The 27,871-nt window shown below is 30.0% G+C and overlaps 1 protein-coding gene across 3 annotated transcripts in view; it reads right to left on the minus strand.

Annotated features, from left to right (window-relative positions):
• LOC115887685 (corticotropin-releasing factor-binding protein) overlaps positions 1 to 27,871 on the minus strand; it is a 77,841-nt gene that overhangs the window by 21,766 nt on the left and 28,204 nt on the right. For all 3 annotated transcript variants that reach the window (XM_030907144.1, XM_030907146.1, XM_030907145.1), the window contains exons 3-4: positions 18,406 to 18,517; positions 7,309 to 7,472 (exon numbers count right to left, since the gene is read on the minus strand). In XM_030907144.1, coding sequence (XP_030763004.1) covers positions 7,309 to 7,472; positions 18,406 to 18,517 — 276 coding nt within the window. The remainder of the gene's footprint in view (positions 1 to 7,308; positions 7,473 to 18,405; positions 18,518 to 27,871) is intronic.

The raw sequence follows: 27,871 nt of genomic DNA on the forward strand, positions 1-27,871 counted from the left end.
TGATGTCGAAGATGAAGAGCTAGCCTCTGTGGAGCCGTCTGAGATACCGGCTTTTATTAAAACCCTGATACTGTATGATCAGTTATAACTCGGTATAACTGAAGAAAGGGGAAAATACAATAGATCTGTAAGGTCGCGGTGATTAACTCTCCTCCTAAACACTCTACAAGGCTCCATGTAAATTGTAACTCCAAGAAAAAAATATAAACACGAAAACAAATTAAGAACATACAGGTAAATATAGAAACAAGAACAAAAGAACATTAAATTACGCTTTTATTTGATCTAAAACAACGAATTTTATGAAATTGCAATGGCTTGCGGCGATTTGTTTTTATGAATAAAATGTTAATACAGGAATATTTGAGTTGAAAAGATCTGAATTGTTTTCTTCTCTTTGTGCAAGAGTAAGTACCGTGATCTGGAGAAGTTCATTGACTCCTAAACCTCATACCATATTCTTTAAAAATGCAGTAACAAATTCTTGTTGATTATATTTTTCGTAAAAACAATCACAAAATAATATCGAATATTAAATGAATTAATAAGAAATGAAGGTGTTAATGAAATATTTATTTGTTACCATTTTTTCTTAAAGTGGTAATATAAAATATTATTGTTTGTGGCGGTCAAGGCGGTCAAGTTATAAACACATCTTTACAGACTGCGGCGGTCGCTGTCTGAAACAGCCTAGTTAACATATAACTAACTTATTGGTTAGTGAGACACTTCGCCACACAAGTTTTGCCACAAAGCACTCAAGCTGTCACAGAATAAGTTTTGCTGTACTTTCTCTAAACTAGTGTGAAACAATTTTACGAAAGTTTAAAATTTCAACAAATATGTATAAAAGTAATCTACTGCTATTAATCTACTGCTCTATTAAGATTATTCAAAAAAGGAACATATTCTCCCAATAGACACTTTTTTTTCTAAAGTAGTTTCAATTTATTTAGAGATGCGTCTAATAAATCTAAAAACATCACAAAAAAGCTTTTACTAAAATATATCACATTTTCGACAAAATGTTTCTAAAGTAGGGCCTATTTATTTGACGATGCTTGCGATAAATATCAATAGAATACAGAAAGCGTCTACGATAATAACAAAAAAGTCGCTTTTTATTTCAATTTATACTTTTGCCAAAAAATATCAATAACAAAGTATTCAAAAAATACATTCGACACAAATGCCATACTCAATACACGCAAATTTTATCAAAAACACACCGGATATAAATTTTTAATATCAACCACAGCCTACTCATACAATAATTTGTATATATGTAAGCGTTAATTGAAAGAATGTGACAAGGCTGGTTTGATTTCCCCTTACGTCTCAGATGCTGTACGGTGGAGACACCAATCGATCTGCGGTCAACGCATAAAACACCTACTTTCTCTAATTCGGCCAGCGAAGGCATATCAAAGACGGTGTGGATCTGAAAGCGACAGTGTTGGCATATTAAAATGTGTAATATATGTAATACGTTTGACGAAAATATCTTTGGATGAAAATTTCACACCTCTACTTTTCAACCAATAACATGCTTTAATGTTGACTAGTTACCATGGCAACTGAAAAAATTTCCGGAAATTTTTTCGAGGCGCCACGAAACTTTAGTGGAAATTTTTTGACAGTTGAAAAGGTAAAAATAAGATCTACAATCATAATGTGAATGAACTACAATGTCTATATATTGAAATATTACCCATTTGAGTTTTAGCAATACCTTGGCCAACTTAACAAATTGAAATTATTTTAAAATGTCATGTTGGATTAATATTTTTTTTTTCAAATTTAGGTGTGAAATTTTCTTACCGAATACCACGCAAGCTTAAATTATTCCTGGAAATTTTCTTTCGGGCACGAATATTTTAGGAAAATTATCCCTCGTCTTCGACTCGGGATAATTTTCAAAATATTCGTGCCCTCAAAAAAATTTCCGAAAATAATTTAAGCTCTTGTGATATTATAAGTGAAAAATCCGCGTTTATATGTTGAAAATCTATTACAACGGATATTATTTGTATAATGTTTTGTATTATCTTTTGTTTGTTTGTTTGTGTACCTTGTTTTTTTTTACTTTGTTTGTTAGTTTACCTTTGTCCACAAATTGAAAAATTTTTTGACAATAAAGGCATTTATTTATTTATTTATTTATTCATGTTAAACATACAGGGTCCGGCAATAGTGCGTCTGGCATCTGTAGCTCCTAGAATAAAAAAGTTGAGAATGTTGTTCAAGTGCAAACCTAAAGTATGTATGAACATGTATTTCCGGAAAATATTTTAACTTCTATAGGGTGGCTCAAAAAAGTGTGAGTGGATCTGGATGATTTTTTGTAAATGGAACACCCTGTATATTATTGCATTTTTGGCTTCCTTTCAGATCACTTTACATAATCCTAAGACATGAGTAAATATATTTCGATAATTTCAGAGATATTAATAAATAAATAAAAAAAATATATATTTTTCCCCAGCCTTTCTTAAAAAAATTATTAATAACTGTTCTGAAATCAAAACTATACTAGATATTTACTTCAGATGATCTATTCTTACTTTGCTATAAATATGGTATTCGTAAATCGTACAGGGTGTTCAATATTTTACGCCAAACTTTCAAAAATATAAAGTAATTTTTCTTCGTTTTTTTAATTGGATTAAACATCCTGTATATTATTTTTTTATTTGATGGAGAATTAAAAAGGGAACATTTTTTGTATTTAAAGTATCTCAAAATTTTTAATAGTTTTCCGGATACACGCAGTATTATTTCATATCGCGCTTTCAATGGTAAAATACGAGAGAAAAATCATTGGGTGGCTTTGATAAAAATTTACTGTGGAAAATGCTATATGAAATACAAAACCGGGAATCTGCGAAACCGTTTAAAATTTTGAAATGCTCTAAATACAAAAAATGTTAATTTTTTAATTCTCCATCTACTGAAAAAATAATATACAGGGTGTTCTATTTAAAAAAACAAAGAAAAATTATTTTATATTTTAGAAAGTTTGGCGTAGAATTTTGAACATCCTGTATGATTTACGATTTCCATATTTATAGCATATATAAGTACAGATCATGTAAAGTAAATATCTAATATAGTTTTGATTTCAGGACAGTTCTTGTATTATTAATAATTTTTTTAAGAAAGGCTAAAAAATATATAATTTTTATTTGTTTATTAATATCTCTGAAATTATCGAAGTATATTTACTCATGTCTTAGAATTATGTAAAGTGATCTAAAAGGAAGCCAAAAATGCAATAACATACAGGGTGTTCCAATAAAAAATAATATCCCGATCCACTCACACTTTTTTGAGCCACCCTATAGAAGTTAAAATATTTTCCTGAAATACATCCTAGTACATACTTTAGTTTTGCACTTAAACAAAATTCCCAAGATTTTTATTTTAGGAGCTACAGATACCCGACGCACTATTGCCGTACCCTGTAGAATAAACAAAAAAAAAAGAAAAATTCTTTTCTGACTACTGAATATGTCGTATGATCGAAAAAAGTCGTTTAGTTGACTTGGAAATGACGATTATTGACAGTTGCCATAATATTTTACACATGAAATAACAGCGATCTTCATTTCCAAGCGAACTCTGAAGCCGTTCTTTGTTTAATCACATAATATTATATTAAATGATGAAAATCCGGATTATTAACGTACTGTACCGAAAATCAGCAAATTTACGGATTAATCAGTAGTTCTGGCAACACTGTCTCCAGCAACCACTCACTCTATTGACTGAAAGCAGAATTACGGTCTGCTACGGTACAGTATTCTTTATCCGCTGCGCTGTAAACGACTATCAGCGCGCAGCGGCGCAGAGCTAAATTAAATCTCGGAATTCTCGATAATTCTCGACAGGCTGACGCTAACGTCAGCTACATCTCGGACAGGTTTTGTGCCACAAGATCGCCCATAAGTTTGCGCATCTTCTTATTTCTTCAATCAACGATATAAGTCTGCATACCTCTAGATATTCGCATATCTTATCTTGTGTCACAAGTCGGGTTCTGAGTTCTATTGAAAAAAGCGAGTATGACTAGCTATTACAGATTAAGTTGTAGTTTTAACTATATCACATGACGATAATAAATAATTGATCTCTTAAAATTGAAACAAAAAATTTCCTTATATAATATAATCTGCCATATAATATAGAAATACAAATTAAAATTGATTATGTAACAAAAGCTAAATTTCGTCTGATTTTGTTACAGAATCCAAGTAAAATATTTCTTGGGAAGTGCAAAAAATGTTAATCTGATAAGCTATACAATAACTTTCTCGTCGAAAATATATCTTGTAACTCAATCTTTATAGAGTTATTAAAGTGTAAGAAGCAAATTTCGTCGAAAGGCAGTTAATTTGATTACTTTTAGATTTAATACAAATCAATACATTCCTAATAACAGTCATGTAAGTTCGTTTGTATTAACAGAGTTATTTGTTAGGCTAGAAGTATTGCAAATAATTTTCATAGTTTTCTTTAGATCTTTTTTGTAAATTTAAGGTTATGTTTTATTTATATCAACTAAAATTTATTTCAAAATTTACTCACGTTCAAAGTTTTCGATTTATCACACAGTAAGTTAATTTTCTCTTAATCCATATGTGTAATCAGGTTTGATTCAATCAGATTTAGATCTTTCATACATAATCTATATATATAAATCTGATTGTCCTGACTGATACTGACTCATCAACGCCCAGACCAAACCCTTGACCATAGAAAGCTGAAATTTTGCACAGGGGTTCCTTTTATAATGTTTACGTAAGATAAGAAAGGATTTTTTAAAATTCATCCCCTAAGGGGGTAAAAGGGGGGTGGAATATTACAATATTTTTTATTTAAAAAACGGTCAAGTTTCCGAAAAAACGCTTAAACACGTATATTTTATTTTCTTTTTTTACATATTTTAAGATTTTTCAAAAATGTATACAGGGTGTTTCGAAAAATCTGGTCATTGATTAATCACGATCCTGCTTAAAGCGCTTGACGTAAACAGCTGATTTTTGGAAAACAGATTGACTTTAGGGTGTAGAGGTTCGATAAGAAGGGATTTTTCGAAACTCGAATTCTAAGGGGGTGAAACCACCCCTCAAATATTAGAATATTTTTTATTTAAAAACCTGTGAGTTTTTCGGAAAAACTCTTAAACATGTATATTTTATTTTGTTGTTTTACATATTTTAAGGTTTTTTAAAAATTTATACAGGGTGTTTCATAAAATATAACCATTGAATAATCACGATTCTACTTAAACTGCTTGTTAAAAAAAAAGTTTTAGCGAAGTGCTCAGTAATGTTATTCCTCTATAGTTTGCTGGGTCTGTTTTATCTCCCTTTTTAAAAATGGGTATTGTTATACTTTGTTTCCATTCTTCTGGTATTTTCTTATGTTGTAATATAATGTTAAACAGTTTTGTGTATTCCTCTATGATAGCCGTGCCTGCGTTTTTTATTAGCTCGTTTGGTATTTTATCTTGATTAGGAGATTTTCTATTTTTAAGTTTCCTTATTGCCTCTTCTACTTGCTTGTAAGTGATTTGCGTATGATCTTCTGTATTATCTCTTTGGCTTGTCTCTTGTGCTTCCATTGGTTCATCTGTTTCTGCGTTTAAGTCTCTGAAATATTTTTCCCACGTATCTTCTGCAATTGTTCTTAGTTGTATTGTTTCATTTGTTTCTCGTTTCAAACCCCTCAACATCTTCCAAATACGTTTTTGTGCTCCGTACATATCCGCCTCCATTTCGCTACTAAATCGCTGCCAGTATTCTTCTTTAATTTCTCGTACTCTATTATTAGTCCTGTTCCTTATTTCGGTATAGATATTTCGGTTCTCCGGTGTTGGAGATTTCTTGTATTGTAATTATTTTTCCTAATGTTCTTGACTTCTAATGTAAACCAAGGTTTAATGTTCGGTCTTCTATTGTGTGATACAGTACGTGTTCCTAAAGCTTCTTTAACACCTTTGCAGATGTTTTCTTTCAGTTTGTTCCAAGCTGTGTTAGGAGTATCAAACTGTACTATGGGGTTAAGAGTGACATGTGTTTGGCATCTGTTTGAATAAAGTTGTTTAGTGCTTTCGTGGTTGAGGGATTCTATATTGAATTTTTCAGTTTTTTTCGATGGTCTTTTTTTGGATAGCGGCGCACCTATTCGTATCTTTCCTAGCACAGGTTTGTGATCTGTTCCAATGTTGGCTGAGGATAAGACTCTTATGTCTATTATCTGTTGAGGTAAGAAACTTCGATTGGTGATGATATAATCGATTATTGTATTATTGTTTCTATTGTCATAGAAGGTGTATTTGTGTTGTTCTTTATGGAGAAAATATGTGTTGTTTATTCTCAGTTCATTCTGTCCACAGAATTCGGTCAAAATTTCGTCATTTCTATTCGTTATATTTTTGTTTTATTCCATCCACTACCTCGTTTCCAATTCTTGCGTTTAAATCCCCTAACAGAATTATCTTTTCATGTCTTGGTCTTTTGTCTATCGCTGACTGTAGATTTTCGTAGAAGTCCATTGACATTTCTTCAGGTTTATTAATGTCGGGTGCGTACACTGATATAATGTGAATGGGTTGGTCAAACATAATCTTTACTCTCAGGATTCTGTCGCACACGTATTCTATGCTTTCTATATTCTGTTCATATTTATCATTTATAGCTACTCCAACGCCTGATGTTGCTCTTTGGTCTTTTGGTACGCCTGAGTATATTAAAATGTAGCTATTTAGTTTTGTTGTTCCTTTACCTTTCTTTTTTGTTTCGGAAAGTGCACATATGTCTATTTTATGTTCGTTGAGTTCAATATTTAAAAATCTTATATAACTTCTTTCGAATAAAAGTGTTTTACTACTTTTATTTTACCTAATCTTATTTGACTGTTTCTTCACATAAAAGTTTGTTCCTTGTCTTTGTATATGAACTAATTATAAATTGGCTTTTAGAAATAAATTAGCAAAAATTGATGGCTATGTCTACCATTTAGTTTACATAATCAACTGCATTTTTTCTGTGGGCCTCGCTGTGGACATCAACTGAACCACTACAGAGTTTAATAAAAGGTAAGTGTATACATATTTTATGTTTAATTTAAATGGAGACATTATCTGTATTATGCAAAAATAGTATTTAAAAATATTATCTTTTTATTAATTTTTCAAGAATTTTTAACTAATTTTTTTATTTAGTATATAATAATTATTATATTAGTTAAAAATGATAAATTGAGAAAAAGAATTTATACAAAACTAAGTTAAACGAATCTTACCACTACAAGTCCTCCATTTTCGCAGGGAACGTCAAAATAATTAAACTTTATTTCAATAAGTTGGTCCGGATCTGCATTAATATAAATACCACAGGTTTCTCCAACCCTTCTTGTTCCTGCTTTACTATAAAATTCTCCTTCCTCCAAAGTCGTATATATGCAGTCTGGAAAAAATAAAAATAAAATGTCAGACATAAGTGGTCAGCGTCGGGACCGCATATTTTTATGTTGACTACTATATTTTCATCACAAATGTATTATTACTACATGAGAGTATAAATTATAGTATCACTCCATAAATTTTATTTCTTTTTATTCAATATATTATTTATTTTCGCCATTTTTAAACGATAATAACCGTAAACGATAGTAATAAAACATCTGAAGTGATGCAAAATATAAATAACCTTCCCATTTATCTATGTGAAATATTGTCCAAAGTTATACCTCGCTACCAATTCAAATATTTAAAACCGTTTTTAGAACCAACCTGGTCAAAAATCTTTATTGATGATTGAGACTGGTCTTGGTCTTGTAGTTTTAGGACTTGTCTTAAGACTGCAAGGCCAAGGCCAAGATCGAACAGTGCAAGACTTCCGCAAGAACAAGACCAAACATAAAATTTTAAAGAAATAAATGAATAATATTAAAAAATACAATTTTTTGTCCTACAGATATTCTAATAATTTCTTTTTTTAAAATCTTATTTCAACGAAATTAGTAAAAATTATATTTAATTAAATATTTTCTATGTAGAAAGTGCCTCTTTTAAAAAAATGCAAGACTTGGAAGAGTCTTCCAGCAAGACCAAGACTGAGGCTACTTATTACACGACAAAACCAAGACCAAAGGAGTCTCGGTCTTGCATTTGCTCATCACTAAAAATCATACAAAGGGAAACAAAATTTTACCTTTAAAAAATAATTTTGCAGAAAAGTTATTTCTTTGTTATACAGGGTGGCGCCTCTCATACGCCGCGGAAGCTCCAAAGAGAACGGTAGTTTATATCGAAATGAAATTTTGGCAGCATATGTAGGTTAACTGTAAGCATTTTATAAAAATATATCGAATTATACAGGTTGTCCTCAAAAAAAGTTACACATCAAAGTTGTGTTTTTTCTAATGGAACACTCTATATATTAATTGATTTTCGGATTCTAAGAAAAAAATAAAGGTGAGTTTTATTAAAGAAGCATATACCTAAAATATAAGGATTTTGACATATTTTACATTTTGTGAAAATGAAGAGAAAATTTTAAATTTCGATAACAACTAGCTAAATTTTAGATGACCTTGTATAGCCTGATATTTAATTACAGTAACCATTGTATGTTAAACCAAATTGAAATTTGACCCGAAAAGTTATACAGGGTGAGACGAAATTAATATTGAACATTAGTCACCTTTAAAAGCAAGTTACTCATTTATTTTAAATGGAACACCCAGTATATTTTTCCGGTGTTCAATGGAGAATTTATATATCTTCAAAATATTATTAAGGTTGCCTACCCCTCAGACAAAGATTTTCCCAGATATTTTAATTTTTATGATTTTGCGTCAGTAAATTTTTATTATTTGAAAAAAATCTAGGTGACTGTGTGATATACCTTTTGTTAATTTAACAAAAATTAAAGATTGTAGAGTAAAATGCTCAAGGGTAATAAAAAGATACACGTTTAAAACATATTTTAATTATTACAGAATTAAAACTAGATATAAACCTATAATTATGCGACAAAAATTAACTAGATGAAATCAAATGCTCAAAATGCTTCCTTTCCAGTTAACTGCATAAAATGATTGCCTTTTCAAAAGATTATTTTCATTTTAAAAGGCATATATGGAGTTCTAACTCGAAAAGCAGCTACAATAATTTCTCTTATATTGTCGACAGTAGTTGGTCGAGTTTTGTAAACACTGTCTTTAACATATCCCCATAAAAGAAACCCAGATTAGATAAAATCAGGAGCATTTAAGTATTCTATTAATTGGTAAATGCACACTGCATTCACCAACTAAAAGAATCATATCAATTCTCTCTGATGTAGGATAAGTTTGCATTTTCGGTAGATTTCTGAGAAATTTTTTTGTTTTAACTGACACAAAGTGATAACTAGTTGTTAAAGTTGGACTAATTAGACAGCTATATTGAAATAACGTCAGACATATCACAGCATCATCACAGCCACCTAGATTTTATCAAATAATAAATATCTACTCAGATCAAATCATGTAAATGAAAATAACTAGGAAAATCTTTGTTTGAAGGGTAGGCAACCTTAATAATATTTTGAAGAGACATGAATTCTCCATTGAATATCGGAATAATATACTGGGTGTTCCATTTAAAATAACAGAGTAACATGCTTTTAAAGGTAACCAATGTTCAATATTAATTTTGTCTCACCCTGTAAAACTTTTTGGATCAAGTTTTAATTTGATTTAAAGTACAATAGTTAATTTAACTACATATTATGCTATACCGGGTAATTTCCAATTTAGGTAGCCTTAATTGTAATTTAAAAATTGTTCTTTATTTCTAGAAAATGTTAAATATGTCAAAAACCTTACATTTTAGTCAATTAATATATAGGGTGTTACATTACAAAAAACACAATTTTGATCTGTAACTTTTTTGAGCACACCCTGTAGAACTCTCTATATTTTTAAAAAGTGCTCTGAATATGCATAACAAAATATGCTAACAAAATTTCATTTCAATACAAACTGTCGTTCTCCTTGGAGCCTCCGTGGCATATGAGAGGCGCCACCCTGTACAAGATGAGTCTTAAATAAGTACAAATATTTTTAGGGGTGTTATATTTCGACCCCAGCAACACGTCAATGAGTTTTTCTTCAAAATATTTTTTTTTAAATTTCATATTTCTTGAAATTTTCTTTGATTTTTTTTATTGGTGGTTCTCAAAACCAGTTGAACCTATGGTTCTCAAAATATAAACATTTTCTTTTTTGAAAGTAAAATAACTCGGTTATTTTGGACCAAACCATACCAGCTTTGTGAATATTTGCATTAAGTATCACCCTGTATATTACCACAGACTAAAGTCTTTGATATTACTAAACACTTATTCGGTACACACTTTGCAATATTAATATTACACAAATTTCTGAGCATTTTATTAAGCAATAAACTGATTCTTTTATCACTTCGAACCATACGCCACTGTCGTTTGTATAATGGTATAAAGTATCCCGTTTTATTCTTGTTCCCATCTCATAACTCTATAAATGCAACATTCCTCCTCATGCGGAATTTGTCTTATACAAAAATAGCAGTCGTGCTCTAGATATAGAGATACTTCTTAGTAACGTTATTAGGGATTTTAATAATGTAATGTTATTTAGGGATGTTATAGATTGTAGGCCAATTAGCTCTTGAAATAAGGTAATATTTTCTAAAATTGCTGTATAATTGCTAATAAGTACTGGAGCTAATTATTAATTAACGAGAACTCTAAATTGAAACTTTGACAACACCATGACTGTTAAATTGTATATACATACGTATTGCATATCCAAATCGACTCTTACATGATATTCGACTTTATCCGGTGTCTAACAGGCGTAAGTAATGAGCACTGCATCTCAATAGATAACAGATTTTACAGTATTGCCTTCGAACAATAGCACAACAAAATTCAAATCGTCCAAGCATACAACTACTACTACAAAGTCGCTTAACTTTATTGACATAAACAGCCTGATATTTATATGTTCTTCTGTATTGTTTTAAAAATCAACATTACTTTTAGTCAGTTTATCAAAAGATTTAGTAAAATAATGAATAAATTTATTATATTCACTTAGAAAGAAGTCTTTCCAAAAAAAATAGTTTAAAATATTTTTTAAAGTGTTACATTATCGAGTTAATTCGTATTATAAATGTTTTAGTAATTTAAAATTTAAAATGTGTTCTTTTTTTTATAAATTGGATTAGGATCGAAAGAAATCAACAGAAGTCCTTTGTTTTAAATTTGTCGACGTTGCGCAAAATTTATTTGCATCTTCAGGACACTACAAAGTTAAGAGAGCAAAAAATACAATCAAATAAAAGTTTTTCCAAAAAATTTAACAAACAACTCAAAATACATATCAGTGGAATTCCACACATATACAATTGGTAAAACTACCCTAATGTTAACAATTAAATAAAATATATGTATATGTTACTCACATTTAAATCTGGACTTTCTTAGTCATATCCATTAATACACGGATGGTATAGAGGGGAGTGGTATATATCCCTTTTTTCCTTTAAAACACATAACACACTTACATAAAAAAAAACATATAACACAATTATGTATAGAGAAATATCACGAAAATCTTTTCCTTTCACAGACAAGCAGTGCAGATGTACCTACGTTGACCGTATACAGAGAGCAACTAATTCTAGTTGATAAAATACTAATATAATTTTTACCTGGAGATAAAGAACAGTTGAAAAAAGAAACATATAAAAATATTATTTGGATTTAAACCATTATTTTGAAGTTATATTATTTAATTTTTGAAAGAATATTAAAATATGCTGTACTCAGGTTTTCTACGTCTGTTCTTTTATTAACGCAATTTTTGTTTTTTTGGATTTCTATCATCTCTGCAAATAATCTTTTTTTATAATTAGATTGTGTTTGTAAAATAGTGGTATTGTCAAAATCGAAGTTATGGCCTGTCTCTATTTTGTGTTCTACTAATGCGGTAGGATTAGATTTCAAAAGAAAGTTCCTTTGATCATTTTTATGTACATTCAATCTTTGTTTTAAATATCTACCGGTCTGCCCAACATAGCTTTTAGGACATTGAGTACAAGGAATGTTATATATTATGCCGGATTTCAGTTCTTTTTTATTCTTTGATTTTGTTTTTGAAAAGAACCGTCTCTTTATGGTGTTATGACTCCTTGTTGTAATTTTTATTTTTTCCTGTTTTTTTGTTTAAAAAATTTGTTTAAAATTTAAAACTAAAAAAACAATTAATTTTGAATAAATTACATATTAACGTATAACTAGTCAATTAGAAAATTCGTATATTTAATCATAACATAAAATGAACTAAATTAATTTTCATTCTAACGGTTCACAGCCAGTTAGTTTCAATATATAATATTATAGTACTATATCTTTATTACACATTTATTACATAAATTGTTAAACTAATTACATAGATGGACAGTTCTGCTTTCAATTAGTAAAATGAATTTATAAAATATCATATTTATATAATGAATACTGGCAAATTTAAAAAATATAAAAATATTGTATAAAATGAGCCATGCCTCAACAAATCAGGGCCAAGTACGTCATCATACAATTTTTCGCTCAGCGACAATATAGATGAAGTAAATTTTTGTAGAGGTGACGATATAAAAACACCATCGTAAGGAGGCTCCAAGATCCAAGAATGTACGATCTAGAAGATAGGCAAATGGTCCATAGTAGATCTCTTTTAAATTGAAAATTAAAAAAAATCTAAAATTTTCAAAACCCGCTGGACTTTTCCTGTTTTTGTGATCTCCTAAATTTAATCTACTACCTAAATTTCCATATACAGGTTCAGTCTTAAATAAGTGCAAATAGTTTTAGTGCTAGTATATATCGACCCCAGAAACACGATTATAAGGTTTTTTCCCAAAAAAAAAAATTGAAAATTTAGATTTTTTTGTAATTTTTTTTAGTTTTTAGTTAAAAAACACAATTTTTTGATTATATGGCCACATAGGAAGTAGATTAAATTTACAAGAAAAAAAAACACAAAATATTTAGTGGTTCTCAAAATTTAAGCAAAAAATATTTTTTTTTTTGGCAATTTTCAAAGTAGAATACCTAACTCGATTATATTTTGGGCTTATTTGAAAAACGGTAAAGAGAAAATATATTTCTTTTATCGAGGTCTACCAGCCGCAACCCTGAAAATATTTGCACTTTTTTAAGATTCACCCTGTATATCAGTGAAAAATACCATTTTTTGCTAAAAAACCTCATAAACGTTTTTGCTTTTTACAAAATATACCATCCCTAAAAATATGTGCTCATATTTGAGTCTCACCCTGTATAAATATCCGTACATAAATCTTATAGAAAAATTAAACACTAAATCACCACAATACATCAAAACACTTTTATTTTACACTGGACGCGTGTTTCGCTAACCATGTTTGCATCATCAGCAGATGATTAAAACTGAAACAGTTTTGCTTTTTTAACCAGTTTTTATCATCTGTTGATGTATAAAAAAATAAAAGTGTTTTGGTGTATTGTGGTGATTTAGTGTTTTATTTTGCTGTGTAACAGTTATTTTTAACCATTTTCTTGTGGTTGTTGTCTATATTTTCTCTATCTTTTTTTCACATTACTATATATTACCCATACGTGTTATTTTAAAAACGTCCATTTTCGTATTTTTTTAATAAAAATTGGGTTTTAAGAAAATCTAATTTTTTTTAATCAGCTTTTAACTGTTTTATTTAGTCGGGAAAACAATGTTTGTAATAAATTAAAACAGTCATCTTTTAAACCAATAAGTAATTTCCGAGGGGTAAACCGCAGAGGAATTATGGTGTACACTATGAAGGAATTCTACAGGAATTCCAAAGAATTACGAGGAATTCCAAGGAATTCCATAGGAATTACTAGGAATTCCAATTATTTCCGTAAGAATTCCAATGAATTCCAAGGAATTCCTTAGAAATTTAGAGGAATTCCACAGGAATTAAGAGGAATTACAAGCAACTTTATAGAAAATTAACGAACATTAGTAAACCATGAATACTATAATAGATAGTACTAAATTTAAAGAAAAACGTTTTGCAGGCGATTTTTTACTATCCGTTTTTCGTTTTCACTTCCAAAATTTCCCAATATCAAATATCTACACAGGTTAGATATTCTTTTAATTTAATATTGTACCCTCGATTATATATCTAAAATATTTTCCAATAGTACGGCCGAACCACCCCCGAGAGATCTACTTATAACGTTCCCCGATTTCGCCATTTTAAAGAAACCCTCATAAGATTTTTTTATTCAGTACTTAGAAAGTGTAAAGTTGATTTTTTCATTTCCACGGAATAATACCTAGGTATATACTATAGGGAAATTAATACAACTTTAGGTGCACTTCATCAATGATACCATGCGTAATCTTATGGAATTTACTGGTGATCGTATTATGACGTGCAACTGAAGTTTTATTAATTTCCTTTCCTATAGATACGAGTATAACTAGGTACCTATCATTTTCAAAAAATCCCGAGAAAAATTAATTTTAATAAGTAAGTGCCGACATATTTCCAGTATTTTTACCTCATGATCCCCTATTAGTCCTAAAATTTAACTAAAAAAACGTAAATCTCGTAATAGTACTTTTTATTGTTAGATCTAGTACTTATAGAGACATTAGACATTTATAAAAATCACCAGAAAATTCATAGCGGAACTGCGAAACCGAGGTGGCAACGCTGGTTCAGACTGAAAGAGTTACCGAGTTCGTACCAAAGAATTCCAAGGAAGACCTTGAATGATTGACCTTGACCTTGAAGACCAGGAATTCCAAGGAATTCCGAAGGAATTACGAGGAATTCTGAGGAATTATTTGAGTAAAAGGAATTACGGTATACACTTTTCCCTCTGCGGTTTACCCCTCGGTAATTTCTTATGTCATATAAATGTAAAAAAATGCAAGACCGCAAAGGTCTTGCATACTTACCCTTGGTCTTTGCTTTGCAGACCAAACGCTAATCTCGATCTTGATCGTGCGTTTTGTGCAAGACCAACCAAGATCTTTCTCGCTCAACACTAACAGGCGAATTCACAAGAAACATTCGCTGATATCCTAGTGTAACATAAGTATTTAAAAGTCCATTTCTTCACTAGTCCGAAAAAGTAGCAAAATAAACGTTCGGCATTTAACATTTTATGTAAAACTGGCTAGAGTGGCGGTAGTTTTATTAAATGAAGAAGGAAATTAATGATAAAGGATTATACTATATCCGTATTGTTGTGAATTGTAGCACATTTTTAGACAACTTTTTTATTTTTAAGATTTTGATGGTCAAACATCAACATATTTCTTATGTTAAGACTAAATTTTCTCGAAACTAAAGACATAATTTAAAATTTCATTACAATACGGAAATAGATTGAACTTTTGTGATTACAGGTATATATAAGTCATATGGTTTTATAACGAATTGCTCGCTATTTTATGGCAAATGCTGAAGCTCTGCAAACCTTAATCAAAGCACGTGTGTTTGGAATTTTGGGTATGGCTTAACAGGACAGGATCGGGCTAAGCCTTAAGCAGATTTCTGAAATATAATATATATTTTCTTCGGCCACACCCCCCCTTTACCCCATTATTACCCCCAACCCAAACAGTACAGCGTAATAGACTGTTAAAGATGCCTGCAGCCTAATTGATGTAATGATCACAAATAATAATTTTAATTATGATTTCAGTACTTCCGTCCCTGTATCTGAGTCAGTTTCTGATCATTGTTTGATATATGTTATATTTACTCTACAAATATCCCATAGCTCTACGAAATATATTGAATATAGAGATTATAATCATATTAACCAGGAAAATTTTAAAAAAGATGCAATTATGTTACCTTGGGAAAATATTTTTTATATAGCGGATATTAATATTAAAATAAAAACTCTATATAATTACATTTTTTATCTCCTCAATAAACATGCACCGTTGAAAAAGAAAAAAATTGCAGATAAACCATATTTACCCTGGATAACGGATAACATTAAATTATTAATCAAACTTAGAGACAAAGCACATCAAAAATATTTAAAACAACGATCTGAAGCCAAATTACAATATTATCGTCAACTCAGGAATTTTACAAAACATGCTATAGTTAGAGAAAAAATTAGTTATTTTAAGGGTTTATCGGAAAAGACTGGTAAAGACTTCTGGAAAGATGCTAAACGACTTAAGTTAACATTTAAATCAAGTCCGGAAGTTCCTGAAAACTTAGCGGATGTAGATAAGCTTAATATTTTTTTTTCGAACTGTCAGAATTGCATTAATAGTGCATCAAATAAAAAAATTGATTTTTATAGACAAAATAAGCATGAAAAAATAGGGCATAATGTTCTAAATTTCAAACTAATAGATGAGGTATCGTTACATCAAATATTAAATTCTATTCGGTCTAATGCTGTCGGTGAAGATGATTTGTCAATTAAAGCACTAAAGCTGTGCATGCCTTACTGTGGTAAAGCGGTAATAAATATAATTAATACTTCTATTTTAGGCAATGTCTATCCCGAAATATGGAAAAAAGCTATTATAACACCTCTCTGTAAAATTTTCAAACTTTTAAATAACAACGATCTAAGACCCGTGAGTATTTTGCCCAGCAATTTCTAAAATTATAGAAAAACATCTACATAATCAAATCGTTTCATTTGTAAGGAAATTTAAAACAAAAATCTAGTTATATTTCTATGATTTCTGGGGTTCCTCAGGGATCTATTCTGATGCCACTTTTATTTTCGTTATATGTAGCTGATGTGAATAAGGAATTACAGTTTTCTGAATTGCAGCAATATGCAGATGATTCTCAAATTTATTGCAGAATAGATACTAATAATTTGGCACAATTTCAGTTAAATTTTAACGACGATCTTAATAAAATTAATAAATATGCTCTGGATCATAATTTGAAATTAAATGCCGGTAAATCTTGTGTTATAGTATTTGGTAGTGATATAAACAAAATTACAAATACGGCTGGTAACATGAATATCCATATAGATAATGTTGCGATACCCATTGTTACAGAGACTAAAAATCTTGGAGTTTATTTTGATTCGAAGCTTTCATTTCAGGCACATATAACTACTAAATTAAAGGCTGCTTATATACGGTTGAAGAATTTTTCGTCTCTTAAGAAATATATACCATCAAAGACTAAGTATCAATTATGTGACACACTTATTTTATCTTTATTTGATTATGGCGATGTTGTTTATGGTACATCCATAAACGCTAGATTCTCTAGAAAAATCCAAATACTTCAAAATTCGTGTCTACGGTTTTCTTTTAACATTCCTTTTAGAGATCATATAACGCCACATCTTAAAAATTTATCTATTTTATCCATGACTAACAGACGACAATTTCATTTAATGACATTCATTTATCGAATTTTAACTACAGAGCAGCCTCCCTATTTGTTCTCATTGTTTCACTACGTTGACCATGATCATTCGACTAGACAAGTGCATTATTTTAAAATTCCTCAACACCGAACAGCTAACTTCCAAAAATCTTTCAGTTTCATGGCGCCACATTTGTGGAATAATATTTCTAATAACTTTAAATTTCAATCCTTTACAGATTATAAAAAGCAAATTAAAAATCATTTACTAAATTCGTAAATATTATAATTTCTTCGACTGATTTGTGAGATCTTGTTCTTCTGATATGCCCGTCATTGGTTGCTGTTCCGGTTTTTACACTGTTTCATTATGCCTCTCTGCTTATCTCTGCTCATCCCTGATAAAATTATATTTTCACTTTTTTTATATAATTTTAATTTTTTTAATTTTGTTTATTTCTATTTTTTATTTGGGGTCGCACCACTCTGGCACTTTGTGCCATTGTATCGGTTTTTTAGTCGCGGTGCGATCCCTTTAGACAGACATTTATTAATACTAATATTATTCTGTAAAACTTAATGGGGTCTAATAAAGAAATTTGAATTTGAATTTGAATTTGAATTTGAAAGACCTTTTTAAATAACAAAAATTTATAATTTACGACGAATTAATTATAATTGCCTGACAATAAATTTTAAATAAATTAAATTATCTTCTACATCCTCTTTACTGGCACGCTAACCCTTCTTACACTTCGGTTATAATACCCCCTTGTGCTATTAACCCGCCAATCCTGAAACTAAACCCGAACAAGACACTAAATCACAACAATAATTTTCCATCCCACGACGCGACGACCAACAACGGCACGTAGTAAATTCGAGATATGCACTTTAACGTTGGCGTTAATTCCGCAATCGTAATAAAACAACAATGGCCGTGGCAAACTTACCGTCTACTTGGTGCACCGGATCCCTTTTGGGACGTGCCGCCACCGATGACAGAAAGTCATCTCCGATGGTTTCCTGTCGTAGATGAACGCCCGGGAACGGCTTGAAATTAACCTGCAACAGAACCACAACGACTATAGTTTAACGCTTTAAGGATCTCTAAGGGGTTGCGATAGGGATAAGAATAGACTAACTTGTGTGGAGCATAGTGCAGGTTTAGTTTCTGCTGGTGACATATATTATCAGAACGGAGAGCATACACTTTATTTAGTGTATTATTTTGTTGCAAAAATAACAAAAGCCGAATTATTTGGCTAAGTAGTATCCTTGTCTCTACAGGGTGCTACAAATTTGAGATACAAGCGTTGGTATTTCGGAAACCGTAATAGATACGAAGATAGGGCAAAGTTGCGCCTTGGGATGTTCACCAAAATGCCATCAGAAAAGTTTTAAAAATTTCAAGGATTGCTGAGTTTTTTTGAATAAAACTGATTTTTTTGAAAATCAATTTTATTTTTTCCTGTCGTTACTTTTTAGTAAATCAAAAAACTAATTGCACATTCTGATAGCCACTCTATTAGAGCTATTTGATAGTATTTTTAGATTTTCAAACTAGCTGATAATTTGTGATTTTGATTTTGAAAGAACTCGGTCTTTCTCAGTATAATGATATGCCACAATTTATACTTTTTTTTTTGTTTTGGGTACCTTAACAACAACTAAACTATTTAATTATTATTTACAATAATTTCAAGTCCGACTCTAGGTTGTCAAATTATTTAATCTGATTATATCAATCGCAACAATATTGATCAGCTCTAGTAATTTGACCAATTAGAGACAAATCCCACTTTTTCTAAAAATTAATAATTACTAATTAACCAAGTAGAGGAGAAGTGATTCATTACTATCAAAAAATAAACAAAAATATTAAAACAATAACAGCATAATTTTACCAACACTATAAAGTTTTTTCTTTTTTTTATTAAAGTCTTTAAGTTTAAAGTTACAAAAATAATATACAGGGTGTTTCAAAAAACATGTGTCATCTCTCGTGAGGAGATTCCTCGCGTAAAAATAAGATTTATTTTTTTTATATCAACATAGGTTCCATTCTGTTTTGTTTCATAACTACTTTTAGTGATTCCAATGAAATTTTGAGAATAAAAGTTTTGATATCAACATTTGGATCAATGGACCGTTTAGTGCCAACTAAAAGTTATCTCTTGATATGTTTTCGAATTCCCCCTCCTTGATGAGATAAACGCAATATTATCTATTAATCACAATTAATAAAATTAAAATTAAAATAAAATTATTAAATTATTTATTTTACCTAATTTATGAAGGATGACAATTTGAAAACCTAATTTATACAGGGTGACAATTTGAAAACGAACAGTATTTAATATTACGTCTACCGATGATAGTATGAAAATTTGGCGAAATACGTCAATTTACATACCAAGGGGGACCATTTTTGAGGCATTTGTGGTTGTGTTACTTTCAACCCTTTGACCCCCAGGGCACCTACCCCTAAAATTTTAAATGTCAATCCCTATTTCTTTTACTATTTTTGTGTTCCTTATAAAATTCCCAAAAAAATAATGCAGTTTATGTAGAATTCTATAGGAAACACAAAAATGGTAAAAAATAGGGGTTGCTATTTAAAGTTTTAGGGGTAGGTGCCCTGGGGGTCAAGGGGTTGAAAGTAACACGACAACAAATGCCTCAAAAATTGTCCCCATTGATATTAATTGATTGACGTGTTTCGCCAAATTTTCATACTATCATCGGTAGAGGCAATATTAAATACTGTTCGTTTTCAAATTGTCACCCTGTATACTAGTTGAAGCATGGCGTATCCGCCACGACATCAGGAAAAAAAATACTTTTTATTTTTTTTAATTAAGTGAAAAACAAAAAATCCGGCGACGACAGTTTTTAGAAGAGCCAATTAGCCATCTTTTAATAAAAAAGCAACTTTCTAGAGCAAGTCGTTACTTCAGTAGAAACGAAACATTAGCATTTTATATATGTAGATTATTACTATTTAGTTTAACACCTACATCAATTTCAAATAAAAAATAATGGTATTTAAGATAATTACAAAAAAAAACTAATTTTAAAAAGTGTTAACATCCTGGAACTCTAAAACTATACATTTCCATTCCCATGTGTATAGGAACTTTTTTTTTTAAATAAATTGTACTGAAGCTGTGGTTGGTTCCTTGTGAAACATCGTTGAAATATTAGTATTTTAATAAAGCACGCTTTTAGATGTTTCAAAAAACTTTTAATAAGAGTAACTTTAACTCTACATATATGTTTCGGCTTGTTAGGCCTTTTTCAAGAGTTTTTTAAGAACTAATTGTCTAACTACACTGTAACTATATATATATTTGCTATGGGGGTGGGATCAGAGAGTTTACAATAGGTGTAATAAAAAATGTGTTTAGAAATCCTTGTTGGTCGTTAACATTATTTTCGTTTTTAACAGATTTTAGTATTTCTAACTGTTCAATGTAATTTAAGCGGGTACCTTTTGTTTCTCTGTGTAGTAACTTAATTGAGTTTTCATTAATTTTGTGATTATTTACTATACAATGAGTTGCAAGACCAGAACTATGCTGGAGGTTATTAATAGACTTTACATGTTCTGTAATCCTTATATCTAAATTTCTACCTGTTTGGCCTATGTACACGGCATCACAATCATTGCAATCCACCCTATATACACCCGACTTATTTTTGACATTAGTTTTGTCTTTATTATTTAATAAAATTTTACCTAAATTTCTTTTATTTACGTTAATAGTTTTACAACCTATTTTATTGAGATTGTTTGATATTTTGTTAGTTAAATTAGGAATGTAGTTTAAAAGTCGATAATTGCTATTGTCTTTAGAATTAGCAGAGTAAAAATTTTTCATTAATATTTTCTTTTGTTTTTTTCTTTAGCATATTATCAATAAGGGAACACTTATATCCATTGTTGATGGCGATTTGTTTAATAATATTTAACTCCTTTTTAAAATTCTCTGGGCTCAGTGGAAACATTACTAATCTATGAATTAAACTATGAAAGGGTGACATTTTGATTTGCCAGGATTGGTGTGATTGACTATGTATTACCGTGTCTGTGGTAGTGGGTTTCCTGAAAATATCAAATTGTAATCTATTAGACTGTTTTATAATTGTAACATCAAGAAAATTGATGGTATTAAGTAACTTTTTTTATATTTTTTGAAGAGGAATCAATGAGCACCTATTTAAAACTTTTGCAAATTAATGATATTATTTTTTTAAAAGGTTACTATTAGACTTGGAACAGGGCAAATTAATAAAATTACGTTTTTCTCATCAAGGAGGCCGAAATCGACAAAATATCAAGAGACAACTTTTAATCGGCATTAAACTGCTTACTCTATTTCGCTAACAAGAGAAAAAAAGTCAGTGGCGTACATGCTTTTTTTAGAAAAAATATTCCAGTAACCCAAGATAACCCATATGCACGTCCCGGTGAATATGTCGACAATTTTTTAGCTTTAAAATATGTCGCATTTACAATGACCTTTACTCTCAGAATTTCTTTCGAAACGCTAAAAGTACTTGGAAGAAAATTATAATAAATCGAAAAATATTAAGATTTTAACACCCTGTAGCTACAAAACATAGTAGAATCGGACCTGTGTTCTTTTAAAATTAAAAGAATAAAAAATAATAAACTTACTTTTTATAGCATTAAATAAAACTAGGTATTTATTTCCACAAAAATCAAGATGAATACTTTTTAAGCCTATACAGACATATTCGAATGCATCTGAAGCAATTCCAGAAATATTTTTAAAAATATCGATTCCATTCAGTACCGATATTTTGAATATTAATATACTTTTCATCGTTAATGTTTCGAAGGTTCTTTTAATAGTTTTATAAATATCGCACAAACTAGAACGTGATACTGCTTAAGTGATGCTTTGAGGCCAGATACTCGGCATGCCTCGAAATAGGAACTGTAATCCTACCGAAACTAGATTAGCATTTCTGCAAGACATTACTTGAGGTTTGTGCCATCTGTTGTGGTATATTTTGATTTAATATTAAATGAATGAATGAAGGGAGTAAATGTTTTACTATCTAACAAGATTATCTGTCGCGTAACAAAGCGTTATACGACTTAAAGATTATAGTAACTATCCTAAATCCCTGAATACAAAACTGAAATATCAATATGCTTATGGGTTAAATTACAATGAAATAAAATTAAGTTAACAAATAACAATAATCGAAAAAAAGCAATCATAGTAACCCCTGAAATGACAGTCGATAATAATATATATAATATGAGGAAACCGTTATTGTTTTGAACAATACAATCTTGAACCTAAGACCAAACTGTGACCATTCTTCCACACAGTGCCGTGGCACATATTTTATACATGTCCTAGGCTTGGTTGTACCCAACTTTTTGGAACACCCTGTATGATTTTTTAAAAAATTTCAAAATATGTAAAAAAATATGTTCCCGAAAGACTAACCGTTTTTTAAATAACAGATATTGTAATATTTGAGGGGCGTTTTCACCCTCTTGGAATTTGAGATTTGAGGAACTCCTCATTATCGAACCTCTACACCCCACAATCAATCCGTTTGCCAAAAATCAGCTTTAAACGTCAAACAGTTTAGGCAGAATCGTTATGGTAATGGTCATATTTTATGAAACACCCTGTATTAATGTTTAAAAAATCTTAAAATATGTAAAACAACAAAATAAAATATACGTGTTTAAGAGTTTTTCCGAAAAACTCACCGGTTTTTAAATAAAAAATATTTTAATAATTGAGGGGTAGTTTCAACCCCTTAGAATTCGATTTTCGAAAAATCCTTTCTTATCGAACCTCTACACCCTTAAGTCAATCCGTTTTCCAAAAATCAGCTTTTTACGTCAAGCAGGATCGTTATTAATCAATGACCAGATTTTTTGAAACACCATGTCTAAATTTTTAAAAAATCTTAAAATATGTAAAAAACAAAATAAGATTTTTTTTTCGGAAACTTGACCGTTTTTTAAATAAAAAATATTGTAATATTTGAGGGGTGGTTTCACCCCCTTGGAACTGGAATTTCGAAAAATCCCTTCTTATCGAACCTCTACACCCTAGAAGCAACCTGTATGCCAAAATTGAGCTTCTTACGTTGACTGGTTTGAGAAGGATCGTGATTAATCAGTGAGTTAGACACTTAAGGATTGTATATGTTAGTATAATAGAAAAGTGCACTAGTAAAAAATCAAATACGTAAATATTATGACGAAGCTACGATTTTTATATTATTTTAATGGGATCGACATAAACGGTAACGGGACCTACGTAAAATATTTTATACCCGACACTTCTAATTTCTACCGTTCAAGCGCTGCCGGTCGGAATTTTTAAAGTAATCTGAAATGCGCCAAATCTAAATTAGAAAGGTTAATTTATACAACACTGCCGCAATAGTTTTACGCTCACCAACACGAATCTAAAATTACTCCAGCAGGAGTATTTTACATTTGTGTCGGTAAAATTATATCAAAATAATTTGAGTTCCTACTAATATTTACCTAAAAGTCTCCATGTTTGTTTTAAACTCCTAATTAACATCTGTTTTGATTTGTATCCTATTTTGTGTTTTTTCTATTAAGATTGTTTTTTATATTTTTTTTTCACTTGTAGCATTTAAAAACATTACCAGATATAAAATAGGGATTACAGTTGAGTGTTGGAACCTTTGGTGTTACACAGCAAAATAAAATTACGCGTCCAGTGTAAAAGTAAAAGTGTTTTGGTGTATTGTGGTGATTTAGTGTAATTTTATTTTGCTATAAAATAGGGTACATTGAAAATGTATTAACATGCCAACTAATTGGCATGGTATTATTGGTTGGAAATTAGCCAAGAAAGAAAAGAGTTGGCTATAACTTGTAATTTTTCGAAAAAAACATATTATACCTATATTGCTGAAAAGCTTAAAAAATGGCGCTTTTTATGAAGTCATGGCCAACTATGGTTTCCATTTAAAAAAAACATAATGTCTGTGTCATATGTTAAAAATGACAGGTTTTAGAAAAAAAACAGAAAACACAAACTCATTAGGTATGTGATTATCTACAACTTTTATCTGAAAACTTTTTGTCTAAAATACCGTATGATCGAATAAAAACGACTTCAGCGATGGCTATGAAATGACGATCGATGATATTTCCCATATAATTTTACATAGATATAAAATGACAGCGATCTTCATTTCATAGCCATCGTTGACGCCGTTTTTATTCGATCATACGGTAGATTATTATGGAATTAGAGACAAAGTTTTAAAATAGCCAAAATTTGTTTTTTTTTCGAAATATCTAGTAAGCCTTGAATTTCTCCGAAAAATCCGAAAGGCGCATATTTATGACCCCACAAAACTGCAATTTTTTCCCCATTTAACCGACTCTCTATCTCCAGTAGTTTCCGAGATACCCATAGAGAACATCGTAGGAAACTCACCCTGTATAGTATTTAGAAACTAACTATTATTATTATTTGACTAGATTAATTTGATTAATAAAACTCGATTAATTTAATTTAAAATATATTTGATCAGATTTTTTTTTCGTATATTCTACTACCAGAAAACCAAAATTATATGATAACGCACTTTTCAACGAAGTTGAAGGAAGATATAGTGTATCTATCACAATACTTAATAGAATTACTACAATTAGAAGAAAAACAAAAAGAAAAAATACCCAAATACCTTCACCTACTACTCATCTACAAAATAAACTAATATAATCTCTTATAAAAACACTACACAACTACTTCTTCGCTACTTCAACCACTTCCACACTGAAAAAATTATCAAACACTAATTAATCAAACAAAAAGAGAAAATAACCAAATTATCCCTTCACCTACTACTTAACTGCAAAATATTAAACTATAAAAACACTACTAAACTATTTCTGGTATTCTACACTAAACATTATAATTAAACTTAATAAAATTAATCTAATTTTACACTACAACCACTACAACTACAAAGAAATAAGAACATTTTTTAAAACCCTTTTTCACTCTCGTACATTGAAAATGTATTTTATCTGTTTCAAAAAACAACAAATTAATAAATAATAAAAAACAGAATTAATTGAAAATAAACCAAATTAGAGCTTTTAGAAAAAGAAAAATGCAATAAAGAATATAAGGCAACTCTAAATTAACATAGGTACAAAGCATACCAAAAAATTTAGTATTAAAAGGAAAAATATTTTAATATTGAAATATTTTCTTTAAACCTAATTTATTTTTTATTTGTTAAAATTAATTTTCATTTCATTTCAGGTAAATATTACTAATTTATTTTTGAAAGAAAAATTTCCTTTGTAGTGTTGCTGACGTTGTTCTACATTATTATGCAATATTATGAAACTAAATAAATCTATCTATCCATACAGGGTGAGTCTCAAATAAGTGCAAACCCTTTCAGGGGTTTTTTCGTGTAAATTTTATGTTTTCCCTATGTTGCCATATTAAAAGGAAATTATGTTTTTTTAACTAAAAGCTAAAAAATTTTTAAAAAAATTTCAAAAAATTCCAAATTTTCAAAAAAAAATTCGCAAAAAAACCCTCATAGTCGTGTTTCTGGGGTCGAAATATACTACCCCTAAAAATATTTGCATTTATTTAAGTCTCACCCTGTATATAATATATCTGTAGTTGGGGTATTTCAAAGTACTATGAACAAGGATATTAAAAGATATTATAAAAATATCAAAAATAAAACACAATTATTATACCGTATAATCGGAAAAAAAAAACGGCGTCCAGTATGCTGGCAAATGAACATCTATGACATTCCCCATATAATTTTACATATAAAATGACAACGATCTTCATTTTATAGCCATCGCTGAGGCCATTTTTTTTCGATCATATTGTATTTCTTAATAACATAACATGCGTGATGCTTAATATTTATAATTGGGTAATGATTATAAAAAAATATTACTGCTTCTCAAAATTCATTAAATCGAACCAAGAGCAATATCTTATTTTTCCAGCTTTATGTTTTCGATTTAGATATATTGGACAAAATCCTATTAATTCTTTGTTCCTCGGAGCTAGGAAAACTCAATTTAGTTTGGATATGAGGTTTAGAGGTCATTTTAATAGGCATTGACATTAATTTTACGCAACAAGATTTAGTTTTTTTTTTCTCTGACGTATTCTTAAGAAGGAACAGTTGCTTACTGGAATATGACATTTTTTATATTATTTCGGGTAAAAGTCATTTGAAATAAACATATTATTTTTTATGCAAGACGATTTTAACAGACAATATCCAAATATTCTCGACATTAAGAAATACAAATAATTTATCTTAGATCGCTGTCATTTTATATGTATAATTATATGGGGAATGTCATTGACGTTCATTTCCAAGCCAACTGGACGCCTTTTTTTGCTTTGATCATACGGTATATTTTAGAAAATTTATTAAAACGTAAAAGTATATTGAATGAATATCGAAAAAAAAAATTGTTAAATGCTTGATAATACCACAGATTAGGTATCCTATAAGTATACAGATAAAAATCTAGTCCCTAATTCGTGGTACGAAAATTGTTTTTTATGACGATGTGCAAACGAGTAAAGTTTCCTGTGCGCAAAAATAAACTCGCGTAAAATAACAATAAACAGCGTAATAGACAGATATCGCTTAACCGAATAGCGTGCATGGACGTTATAAGGCCAGGTGTTATTTCCTTTACGTGAGGTGGTATTAACTCTCTTCATTTATAGTTATCGGATCGGAAAGAATTCTGATCGCGTCGCGTCCGCTATTTAAACTTAACCTAACTTTGAATTTAAAACTTAGAAATTGTTTTGTTTACTAGGTATTTTAAAACTAAAGGGCTAAAGTTCTTATTTCCAGTGCTTTATTGTTCAACATCTGCCAGTGGGTTTAGGGCAACAAGCAACAAATTCTCTTAGAAGGGCTAAGTCGTCATGTGCTGTAAACCTAAGCCTCTTTATAGGTTCTTTAATATTGGAAGAGGTGGAATCCATATTTTGGGCCATAATTATTTAATTAAAACTAATCCCAGCTACTTAAATATCAAATTACCTAATAAAACTAAAGTAATAATTCAAAACAATTCAAACATAACCTAAAATAAAAGATCTCGCCGGCCGGCCCCGGTTGCCAAATACACACTCATGCCCATTTACGCAATTTTTAAACGTTATTTAGAAATAGCGCTTGGTGTAATTGATCCGCAAATTACGTCAGGCGGTAACGTTATTAGCGGATGTTGCGTTAAAAATTGACTCGCGCATATCGTAACCATGATAAGATACGTTTAAATACTGCATGACGCTATTCGGTTTTCCGATATCTCTCTAATAACTGTGCCGGTCAGGCGCTGTGCACAAT

Source organism: Sitophilus oryzae, unplaced genomic scaffold (assembly GCF_002938485.1).
Source record: "Sitophilus oryzae breed Bouriz unplaced genomic scaffold, Soryzae_2.0 scaffold_60_pilon_pilon, whole genome shotgun sequence".
Classification (NCBI taxonomy): domain Eukaryota; kingdom Metazoa; phylum Arthropoda; class Insecta; order Coleoptera; family Curculionidae; genus Sitophilus; species Sitophilus oryzae.